The sequence below is a fragment of the Abramis brama genome (genome assembly GCF_963993115.1).
Source record: "Abramis brama genome assembly, chromosome: 1".
NCBI classification, from domain to species: Eukaryota; Metazoa; Chordata; class Actinopteri; order Cypriniformes; family Leuciscidae; genus Abramis; species Abramis brama.
The window spans coordinates 73,599,792-73,612,307 of NC_139963.1; the positions used below are offsets into that span (position 1 = coordinate 73,599,792).

Genomic DNA, 12,516 nt, shown 5'->3' on the forward strand with positions numbered 1-12,516 from the left:
ACAAAAATCAATAACACTGTTGCTTTAGCTCCCTTTATTTCAAGTGTAAAACAGTTTCTCAGATCTTCTGCTCCAAGCTGCCTATAGGGAATGATGGATAGATGAATAACTGTCCTCCTCCTCCTCCATTAAAGGATTAGTTCACCTCAAAATGATAATGTCCTGATAATTTACTCACCCCAATGCCATCCAAGATGTTCATGTCTGTCTTTCTTCAGTGGAAAAGAAATTAAGTTTTTTGAGGAAAACATTTCAGGACTTTTCTCCACTCAGTGGACTTCAACGGTCACCAAATTGTTGAAGTCCAAATCAATCAATCTTGTGCTGGTCTGCGACGCGCCACATATTATGTCATCATGTTGGAAAGGCCACAAAAAATGAATAAGAAAATAATAATAATAATAAATGAAAACAAAGATGTCGGAAGATTTTGAAGTTGGAGGAGAAAATGAGATGGAATTTTTCACCCTTCCCTACCTTTCTGAACCAGAGTACACAGACAAATAACTTACTTAGATGACGTGACGCGTGACCTTTCCAATGTGATTACGTAATGCCTGGCGCCTCGCACACCAGCACAAGACGAACAATTGTGGTTAAAAAGTATATACATTTTATTTACTTTAGAAAATGGCCGATCGTTTCGCTAGATAAGCCCCTATTCCTCAGCTGGGATCGTGCAGAGCCCTTTGAAGCACTTCAGAGCCCTTTGAAACTGCACTGATTTGGACTTCAACAATTTGGTGACCATTGAAGTCCATTGTGTGGAGAAAAATCCTGAAATGTTCTCCTCAAAAAACTTAATTTCTTTTCCACTGAAGAAAGAAAGACATGAACATCTTGGATGGCATTGGGGTGAGTAAATTATCAGGAAATTTTCATTTTGAGGTGAGCTAATCCTTTAACACCAGCATCTGATCTGTTTCTGACACTTTATGAACCTGATTCTGTTATCAGAGGTGACTGTGTCCAACTAATGTCCATATTACAGAAATATCCAGTTCAAGATAACACAAATCATGCAGTTAGCTAACATGTATCAGTTTAAACACGTGTAACTGCTGTTCATAACATTAAGCAAGAATAACCATGTGCATTTGATCTGATATAACAGTATAAGGGTAGGAGATGCAGTATATGAATGCTAGGCTAAAGAGAAGCGTCTTTAATCTAGATTTAAACTGGGAGAGTGAGTCTGAGCCTCAAACATTATCAGGAAGACTATTCCTCCTTTAGTGAACTCAGATATTCTAGACAACTATAACATATTTATTGTCACCAGTCTTTTGCAGTACTCTCACATGCTAGGTTACTTGTACATGTACAGTATTTGCCATTAAAAGAAACATTAACTTTTGACTATTTCACAGATGGTTTCAATAAATCAACAACAACAAAATCAATGGTAAGAAATAAAAGTTTTGAGTTCAGTTGAAGGAGCATGTCTAGATATCAAGTGCTCATTTATCTGACCATCACTGAACCTCTCACTGAACTCCACACATCTTCTGTCTTGCTAGTTTCCCTGTAGCTCTGAGTGCAAGTCTTGCTGCCTTTCCACGACTGATTCCTCTACTCTCAGCCTCCTTTATGGCTCTCTCTCTCTCTTCACGGGTCAGAGAGAGTGCAGTTATGTATACCCCAGGAATGTCAAGATGAGTCATGTAATCAGTTAAAGACAGCTCAGCCTCATCTCGTGACTCCTCGACTAAACTCCTGTATATTTTCTGCCATTCTGTTAGAGTAACCTCTTTATGCTCCTGTTTGTACAGCTTCACTTTCTCATCTAACTTCTGCTTCTGAATCTCCTGAATGTGTTTCTCTGTTTCCCCAAACATGTCATTGGTGAAGTGTGTTCCTCCATTCTCTTCTACCATCATCTCTACTTTACTGATCAGATCTCTGAACTGTGGGGAACTGGCAGACTCATTATCTATACAGAAGAACCGGTTTCCACAACTCTCTACAAGGTCTTTAAGACCTGGATTACCGTTCTGTAGAAACTGCTCAATGGTTTTGTTTTCTTTCTCTAACTGATCTTTGTGAGTAAAGAGGATTAAAGCGTATTTTTCCATCTGTTCTCCAAATACTTCTTTGAGCTGCTGTATTGTGTTTTTCTCCTCCTCAGTGAATCGATCCACTTTAATCACGATAATAAAAGCATGTGGTCCAGGAGAGGCGTATGTAATGCATTTCACTATTTCAGTTTTAACCTCCTCATCAGTGAGTTCAGTATCATAAAATCCAGGAGTGTCGATCACTGAGATCTCTTTACCCATCCTCACTGTAGTTTCTGCCTGACACTGTTTCATCTGAGAGTCCGAGCTGACGGAGGATTCAAACACTTTTCTGCCGATGATGGTGTTTCCAGAGGCACTTTTCCCAGATCCAGTTTTTCCCAGCAGAACCAGTCTGAGCTGGTCTGAACTTTCTCCTGAAACTACAACACAACAATCACATCAATGTGCAATTTAATTAAATACAACCTTCTCTATCAGCTCTTCTCTTTCAAGATCAGTGATAGTTACATATCAGGCATTAGCAGATGTTCTCAAACGGGTTATGAACTGCATTTTAGGTTGTTTTATAATTGTCCCTGGGGTGCACTTATAATGCTAGTACGATTTTTACATCAAAAATGGTCATAATTTAGAAATAAATGGCATTTTTCATACCCTCATTTTAGCCTCTGATTTGAGCGCTCTATTTGAAGGGGTATGTCTGTGTGAGACTGTTATCGCCAACTGCTGTGATTGGCTGCTGTGAGACTTAAGTGTAAACGCCCACTGCTGTGATTGGCTGCTGTGAGACTTCAGTATAAACTGGGGCACGTTCAAGTTCAAAACGGTGCGCAACGTTTTGCTACGGTTTCCGGGTTGAACGTCATGTTTCCTGGAAACGGCGTGCACCGGTGTGCAACGGGGTTTGAGATACGTTTTCTCTTGTTTGGTGGGTGTGTCAGAACTGCAGTCCAATCAGCAGCAACATGTATATAAAGCACGCGGTATTAAAGTGAACTCGCACAATGGGTTCAAGGAAAGTAATTTACAAATGTGTTCAATGCAGCTCGGTATACGCAACAACTGAGGATATTAGAAGACATGTTTGTCGTAAGTTTTATTGTAAAAAATATAGGATATCAACATAATGATGTAGTTGTTTATATTTTTAGCTTCATTGCAAGTGTATGACATTTGGTATAGAAATAAACAATGGTAATTAAGTGCTTTTCCTAAAAATGAGAAAGAAAATACAGGGTATAAAAACAGTATGAACTACAAATAAAGTCAGTATGTGAGGCTAAATAGATGTGTTTTAGTCTGAATTAGGTAAGATGTGTGCTTCCATTTCAGTTTCAGCAATCCCTTCACTCGATTGGGATGTTCTCTTTTGTTCTGGGCGGCAAGTGCAGTAACTGTAACATCGGGCATATTTTGTAGTATTAAACACATATTTATAACGACTTCATCAGGCTCTGAACGCAGCCCTGCTGTGATTGGCTGCTGTGAGACTTCAGTGTAAACACCCACTGCTGTGATTGGCTAACAACTTTGCATATGAAAGTATTACATGTGGAACCCTCCCAAAACATTTTAATTATCCATGACGCCTTTAACTAATAAGAGCCCAATAAATATTGTTTCCTTACATTTAATGAATAGGTTGGCTTAACCCAGCGGTGTCAAACTCATTTTCTGTCTGGGCCACATCAGTGTTACTGAATATCTAAAACCAATTTTTGTTACTCATTATATTTCGAAATACAGCAAATTCAGACTATTATTGTTTTTATTAAGAATGTGCCGCACTGAAAGCATTAGGTATTATAGGTCTGTCTAGTATAGAACATATGCTGCGTTCACATCACTTGTAATTATTACTATAATTACAAAATGACAACACGTGAGGCTCTACTTGGAGCTGTTCACATTCTCAGACTCAGCATTATGTGTTTCTACAGTATATTAAAGCCAGAATGAATCAGTGTAATTTGAGTAACCAGTGGCTAAAACCACATTTCTTAAGGGACTTTTTATTCTCCCAGTAGATGCATAAGATTTCCTGAAATTACAGTCACAGATTTTTGTTCATAATAATGTAATACTTTATAATAAAACTTTAGACTTTTGTGGCCTGTGCTACAAAACTTTCAGCCTCTGCAGAACCAGTGCTATGTGCAAAAACCAGTTCACGTACAGCCCAGTGTGGCCTAGCTCATCATGAGTTATTGAAATAATTCACACCAATGGACCAACTTACAACTGGTTATAATCTCCTTGCTGTCGCTCCTCTTCATCTGTTCCATGATATATTTCCCACCGTTCTTCGTCATCATTCCTTCGATCTTCTGCAGTAGTTCTTGTTTCTGATCGCCTGATTTACTCCTGTTATTGAAACAGTGAAAGTTTCCTCCACATTCTGTCACCAGTCGCTGGAGATCCTCATGATCTTGTAGATATTCCTCAATGGTCTGATCCAGATCCTCCAGTTCATCTCCACATGTGAACAGAATCATGATGTACTTCTGAACTTCAGGACCTAATAAACGCTTAATAAAATCCAGGATCTCTTCCTCGTTTCCCAAAGGTTCCTCTAGAGGAACGGTGAGCAGAACTGCACTGAGTCCTGATGAACATCGAGAGATCAGCTGATCCTTTATCTTCTCCAGCTTCTCTTCATTCAGATCTGGATCCAGTAGATCTGGACAATCAATCACACACACCTGCTTCTCTCCGATCTGTGTTTTACCCTCACACACTTCAGCTTCATGTTTCTTCTTAACTTTAAACTTTCTTTCTCCCAGTATAGTGTTTCCAGATGAGCTTTTCCCAGAACCCTTCATGCCCATCAGAAGAACCCGGATCACTGGATCATCTGGACCAGCGGACATCTCTGAAAGAGACAGATAATATGGAGTATAAATATAATGTCAAGTGTATTGTCAATGTATGATTTTTATGGCCCAAAATGACAGAAATCGCTGCTGCTTTTGTCAAAACATTGTGCCTTTTTTTTTTTTTTGCAGTGAAAACCCACCAATAATCATGATTTACCTATGCAATTAGTAATAATCTGTCACAGAGTCAGTCACATCCTCAGCACCAGACATCTCTGCTCCACCCACTCGTTCCCAATCACCAGAATTCTGATCAGAAACACCAGCACCAGGTGTCTGGTCTTCTTGTTCCTACCGAATCAAATCAAAATGTATTTATAAAGCACATTAAAAACACAGAGTGTACAAAAGTGATGTACAATTTCAAAGGAATTAAATAAACACAATAAAATACAAAGAATGAAATAATAAAATAAAACAAGAATGAGATAAAATAATATAAATGCATCTAATCCCAACCAATAGTCCTTACAAAGTACCAAAGGCCGCAGCTGAGAAAGCGCGATCTCCTTTGCCTTTTAATTTCCAGGAGCAGTTGGTCTTGGGATCTCAGAGATCTAAGTTTATAAGCTCAGAAATATATTTTGGTGCCAGTCCATGAAGGGCTTTAAGAGTATTCAGAAGCACCTTGTACTTTATCCTAAATTGAACTGGTAGCCAGTGTAAAGTGGCCAGAATAGGGGATATATTATCCCTCTTTCTTGTGTTTGTCAGCAACCTTGATGCCGCATTTTGTACCCGCTGAAGACGTGACACTGAAGACTGGTTTACACCCAGGTACAAAGTATTGCAGTTATCAAGATGTGAAGAAATAAAAGCATGGATTACTTCCTCCAGATCACTGTAAGATAAGACAGATTTGAGTTTAGCAATATTTCAGTTGAAAGAAACAATTCTTCAAAACTGAATTGATTTGTCTGTCAAACTTTAACTCTGTGTCAAACATAAAACCCAAGTTTTTAACATAAGGGTGCTCACTGGATGACAAAGGGCCTATACTAATTGCTATATTTTTTGCACCGCTACTAGGGCCAAATACTGTATAATAATTTCTGTCTTTTTCTCATTTAACTGAAGAAAGATATTATTCATCCAGCATTTTACATCTTTTAGACATTCAAAGAATGATTTAACACACATATCATTTCCAGACTTTATAGGTAATTAAACCTGTGTGTCATCAGCATAAAAGTGATGTGAAATACTATGTTTTTAAAAAATAAAACCAAGAGGAAGTATATATAACGAAAATAACACTGGTCCCAGAATGAAACTTTGAGGGACCTCACAGGTAATAGAAGCTACTGATGACTTAAAGTTTCCCATTTTAACAGAAAAGGTTCTAGAGGCAAACCAACTCAGGGCAGTTTCTTGGATGCCCATGTGCAGCCTTAAATGTTCAGTTAGGGTGGTGTGGTCAGTCGTATCAAATACTGAGCTAAGATATTTATAATATATATTTTATACAAAACTTTTGGCAATATAGTGTAGGTCTTGTTAATGATTTTCAGTTTTGTTCAAGGTAATTAAAGCAACAGTTATCCAATAAAGGAAGAATATGGAAAAGTATGGTATTCTGGGTAAAAGGCACAATGATTAACATGATAATAAACAGCTGCTGACTTTATCATTTGTTGACATGACATGGTTAGATTCAGATGTGAAATGTCATATTTAAATATATGATATTAATAATATAATATAATGCAATATACTTTATTGTTACTACTGTAATTCTACATTAAATATTTATGGGAACTCAGTCAATGCTTTTAGAATGCTTACCTTTTAAAATAATTTTGTTTCTGTATTTTCTTTTTTTTAATTAACATATTTTAATGACAGTATATTTATTGAAATAAATCAAAATAAACAGAAAATAGTGCAAACTTTGCTTAAATTGTTATTGTTTTGAACAAGTATTAACTTAGACATTATTAAAAACATTATTTTAGCAAAAGTATTTGTATCAATACTGTCTTTTACACAAAGTACATGACCCCCCTCACCACCTCATACATTATAAGATTTTTAAACTAAATAAACCACTTTTATGATTTATTTTCACACAAAATCTTTTGCGCCGTCAATGTTCAATAAAAATCATGCACATGCTATTTTTTTCTGAAGGTGTGCTTTGCCCTTTGGACCTATAAAAGTTTAACACTTGTCATCAAACAAGTCTAAAGGCCAAAGCCTATAAAAAAAAAATATATATAAAAACTTTCTGGCGCATTTTGGATTGCTCTTGCCCGAAAAAAATGGATGATTTTGAGAAATAAGGAGCTCGGTTAATTTGCGTTAATAAATCCTGTATTGAGTCTCTTACCAAGAGGAGTTTCAGGCCCCGTCGCCATCTTTTCAACACAGAAAGATCACAGCGCAGGAAAATACTTCCTAAAACAACAACAAATACATTCAAAACATAAAACAACCTCGATATATGTTTGTTTATAATCTCAATACAATGTTTAATGACTTATCAATAAATCAACATGTCTGTATAACACTCGTTGCAGGACATGTAAACTCACCAGGAGTCGAGCTGCTGTCCAAGTTTGTCTTGATTTTCTTTGACTTTCGTTTGGTCGCTATCTTCCCCAGCTCGCAGTTATGGGCGTGCTCAGGGGCGTTGCTGGACATAAAGCTCTACTGGGGCACAGGTCCTCCATTGTTTGTCTGAGATAGCAGCAGTATAAGGAGGCCGTGGCTTACAGATAGGTCAACTAAATATTAATTTCATATCCGAAAGAATGATTCATTGTTATCACAAACGATCACAGACAGAACACAACAATGTGTGTATTTTCTGTGCTATACGGTGCTGCAGGCAGGGGCGTTTGTTTCCAAAACACCAGGCTGAGTAGTTGGGTAACTTAGGGAGGTTCGGGGGCTCCCCCAAGAAAATGTGGATCTCTCGGATTTCGTTTTCGGTTTGAACTGCGTTGCTTTTACAAGCGTTGATTGTTTGCGCTGCAAATAGATCATTTCTATTACCCTATCTCTATAATATAATTTCTATTAAATACTGACAAATAAAGTAAATTGTTAAACTCAAACTTCCAGTAAAAGGGGTCAAGCAATAGATTAATAATGCTGATAGATTAGTAATGCTGGGACTTCCAGTGCGTGTAGCCTATTACTCTTAAATCACACAAAAGATATTCTGAGGAATGTCTCAGTGATGTGTGTCCACACAGGGAAAGTTCAGTGTTGTGTGCAACAGAAGAAACTCAGAGTACGGCAGGAGGACAAGGACATGATTCAGACTATATTTTATTCAATATAGTGAATTGAACGTAATGAAATTTAGTGCAGACTTTATTTCTGTCATACATCTACACATGTTCTTATTTAGACTTAACAGAAGTTTAGATGGTAATGTTTTCTGGAATGTTTTGTTTAATGTCACCATTATGGTGATGAGTGTTTGCTTTAGTTGGGCCCTTGACCCTTTCCTTATTTACATTTGTTTTTCTCTGTCTGCTCCAACTCTGTGTTTATAAAGCACATTTGTAGCTGCAAGAGAAACTATGACCTGGGTTGTGTTTCCCGAAAGTATCGTAAGCCTAATTTAAGCGTACTGACCATTTGTTGCAGTTGATCTACGATCAAGTTAGGCTTAAGATGCTTTTTGGAAATGCAGCCCTGGTTATGTTTCGATGATGAAATTACTAGTGACCTGATTCACTGATCTCACCAAGCATTATTAACTGATTATACTAATACTTTGTTAATTTTTCACTACAGTAGTTAATTTCAACAATGCTTTAATAATCTGAAGGTTTTAAAATCACACACAGCCATCAAGAATCTACATATGAATCTCAACAATGGTAACAATCAAACAAATGCTTCATGTTGCAGTGCATGATGGGAGCCACCAATCAAAACGCATCCATGGCTCACATCATGCATTGCAGCATGAATAAATTATGCAGCTGAATTGTCCTGTAATTTTCATTGTTTTTTCCTGTTTGCTTTTATTTTGCTATTGTTTTACTATGACTTTAGTTTTGTGATGTTCAGAGTTGATCTGTTTGTCACTAGTTTGTTTATTGTCACCATTGTTGAGATTCATATGCTGATTCTTGATGTCTCTTTGTTTAAAAACAATAACTTCTGTGCACAAAGTACTTTCAAAATTGTTCATATTGCTATTGGATCTCAAACTGTAAAATCTCAGGACTATAAAATGAGATTCAAGCATATAGTCAAAGATTTAGACTCTGAATGACATCAGTGAATCAGGTCACTACACGCTAATAATGTCATTATCATCAAAACATATTGTGAGCAGATCATGTTTTCTCTTGCAGTAACAAATGTGCTTTATAAACAATGTTGGAACAGTCAGAGAAAAACTATCGTCCAAAAATTAAAAGGGTCAAGAGCCCAACTAAAGCAAACACTGACCACCATAATGGTGACTCGACACGAAAAATTACATAAAACATTACCGTCTAAACTTCTGTTGAATCTCAAGCAGATGTATGACAGAAATAAAGTCAGACTGGTGATATTAAGTGCAATAATGTGTAATGGCTCGAAGTCAGTTGTAGTTCTTGTGTTTCTCTTTTTCAGTTTTTTCTCTTTCCTTCAATGATTCTGCTTATTAACATTAGGTGTCACCACTAATGGCCATCCATCACTTAATTAATCACTTAATTATCTCATTAAACTCAACACTGCTTCAGTGTTAATTTTAACACCCTGTAGTGTGGACACATATGTACACTGAGGAGTGTTAATATAACACTGGGGATTTTGCTGTGTATGAACAGTATAATAGAAACACTAGAAATATGTCTTCTAGATCAGGGATGGGCAACATCTGTCCTGGAGGGCCGTTGTCCTGCAGAGTTTCGCTCATAGGACGGTTTTGCATGTTAAAATATTTGATGGTTTGATTTTTGAGTATGTGAGACAATTTGATTTAATCTTCCCTGTTTCTGAGAAGATCTCAGTGACCGGCAGCCATCGACTGATCAGCCCTGCAAACCTGCTGGTGGACCGTGGAAACATGCACTCATCCCAGATAAACCAAACTTATCTTGGAAATAGATGTAAAAAAGTACTGTAAGTAAAAATGTATGGCCTAGAACAATTTATTTTGTGGTAAATGTACAAATTAATTGACATGGCAAAAATAAATGCACAGAATAATTTCTTTATTACATTTACAAGTTAGCCTATAATTTGCATTACAGAAATAAACAATGCACTGAAATAATTTTTGTTTCATTTACAAATTATAATTTACATAAAAAAAATGTATACGATTGTTTATTGTACAGAAATGCCCCACACAGCACTTGTGTCCTCTCAGACAGGACCAGCGGTGGGAAATTCGCAACTCTGGAAAAGACGTACGGATCAGATGTTGGACTGTCCTCCTGAAATTCCCTCAATCATGGACTTTCCATCGCAGACTCCAGATAAAGCTGGACAGGGATGGTCTTCGCCGGTCAGTGAAACAGTGTGTGTGCTTCAGACCACGGTGAAACACAGCTCTCGGACGACACCTTCCCAAAGCGCTAGGAGTTTTCCTGTCCGGCTCCACAGACCACATAACAGGCTACGCTTATAAAATGTTTAAGGTTTGGGCAGTTCAAAAAGAAAGAAAATATATGGCAAATGTCATGATTTGTGTTAAATACCTCATAACTGAGTTTACATTGATCTGGAGTGACACCAACTAATAGTGTTCAGTTACATTAGAAAGTGACCCCGTTATTGCCATGCTTTAAGTTGAACTCCTTGTGTTTCTGTAAGTGTGGATATATGAAGATGTGATTAAGAGGGGAGAAACTGGGATGTTTTTTGGTAATGCAGTCTGGCCTGTCGCCACTGGAGGGCGCTCCAGGTCACGTGTTGTTTGGCTGATGCTGACAAAGTAATAAAACGAAGAACATGTTGTTTTCCCCATAGATATCATATATAAACGCTATGTCTTATGGTGCAGTCACTTCCGGCATCACCGTTCAGCCATCTTGTCACAGGCAGGCTTAATGTAAAGTGAGTGATCAGCACGCACACAAATTCTCTTATCTCGCTGAAATCTGGACGGATTTACAAACGGGTTGGTTTCTTACAAACGTTATTAAAAACGTTATTATTGGCTATAATTCCGAATGCTTGAAGATGTAAGTTCTAATTTTTCATATGTATGCAGTGTACAGGTATGCAGTGTCATAGCTACATCTCTGACGTTTATAATAAACCAAACCGTTTGAAAATCGGTTGAAAATTGAGCAAGTTATGGTTATTTAAAAGTGCATGCACCATTAAACAAGTGAGCGAGCTGTCTGTGGCATGATGGCCGCCACGTGCGAACGTCGACCTCCATTGGCCAGCAGCGCGCACGAGACATCTAGCGTTTATATTTGATATCTATGGCTTTCCCTATACTTGCTGTGTGTGTGTGTCCATGTGTCTGTTCCTACAAGAACATATAAATAATCAGTTTTATATTAGCATATTGATGCAGCCTACATATTTTAGCACCTTTTTTGACTATTACAAAGCATTTGATTGTTTAGAATATGATGTTATGATGTTAGAGGCAGAAACACAGTCCTGATCCTCGGACTCCCGTTCCCAAAACCAGCAATGATATTTTTACTGATGATCTTTATAGAGTTAATTTAGAGAAACGCTTCATTCTTCTCTTAAACTTTTTGTGAATGCTGCTGCATTTTGGCTAGACCTTATTTTACATGTAGTTTTAATAGGCCATCTATTTTAACCCAAATGCAGCCTGTTGGGTCATTTTATTGGGTTATTTTAAAAATATTATTATTGGTAAATGTGACATTCTAACGAGTTTTTGTGAAGATTGTTTTAAGTTCACTTAAATTACAAGTTGTTATATTTTTAAAAGCCTAATAAATGTTAAAATGTAGCTTTTAATTATACTTTAATTCAGATCTAGATAATATCTGATCAATAATCATTCAATCATATTCTGAGAGGAGTTATTATTGTGTCATTTTATGACCTGTATAGTGTTCACTTTTTTGGACACTTCCCTTTGTTTCTATACTGTATTAATCAGTTCTGTGATTCCTCTTTAAACTCTTAGTGGTGTTACAGGCCGAGCACTAAAAGAGTAGGTAGCCAGATCTCGTGGAGTATGAATTCGAACCGGACATCTGCCATGTTGACGTTATCATGTGACCTACGACGCATTATCACACGCGCAACAACTTGAAAGATTTGAACCACACGTTTTATGCGTATGGAAAGCCACGGGGGTCATAAACACATTAATTTTAACCCGTATAATTTTAACACGTTAAATACGCGTCAAATACGCGTGAAATACGTGTTGTTTGCGCATGACAAATAGGATATACAGCCTTTTTTGTATAACCTATAGAAATAATATATTTAAATTGCAGTTTTATGAAAATTTAGATAAAAAATAAAATTGCCTTGTTTTTCTCCACTCATGCCTTTTTGTAAATAAACACATCAGTGGACATTCTAGCATCAACATTTGTGTGGGGAAATCAGTTCCAGTGGAGGTGAGCAATCAATGCAGGATTAAGATACAGACCATTGTAATCAATATCTGTCTTTGGAAAACAACGTGAGCTTTTGTTGTGCTTAGTACA

At 37.1% G+C, this 12,516-nt stretch overlaps 1 protein-coding gene and 1 long non-coding RNA gene across 2 annotated transcripts in view; one reads left to right on the forward strand and one right to left on the reverse strand.

Annotated features, from left to right (window-relative positions):
* LOC311095233 overlaps positions 1-12,516 on the forward strand; it is a 374,729-nt gene that overhangs the window by 69,770 nt on the left and 292,443 nt on the right. The gene's annotated exons all lie outside the window — the stretch shown is intronic.
* Positions 904-7,462, reverse strand: LOC311095044 (GTPase IMAP family member 8-like). Its single transcript, XM_084133344.1, has 6 exons — positions 7,432-7,462; positions 7,227-7,294; positions 5,636-5,738; positions 5,055-5,188; positions 4,261-4,893; positions 904-2,440 (listed from the first exon to the last, which is right to left on the reverse strand). The coding sequence occupies exons 5-6, from the start codon at positions 4,889-4,891 to the stop codon at positions 1,488-1,490; spliced, it is 1,584 nt and encodes a 527-aa protein (XP_083989470.1). The 5' UTR covers positions 4,892-4,893; positions 5,055-5,188; positions 5,636-5,738; positions 7,227-7,294; positions 7,432-7,462; the 3' UTR covers positions 904-1,487.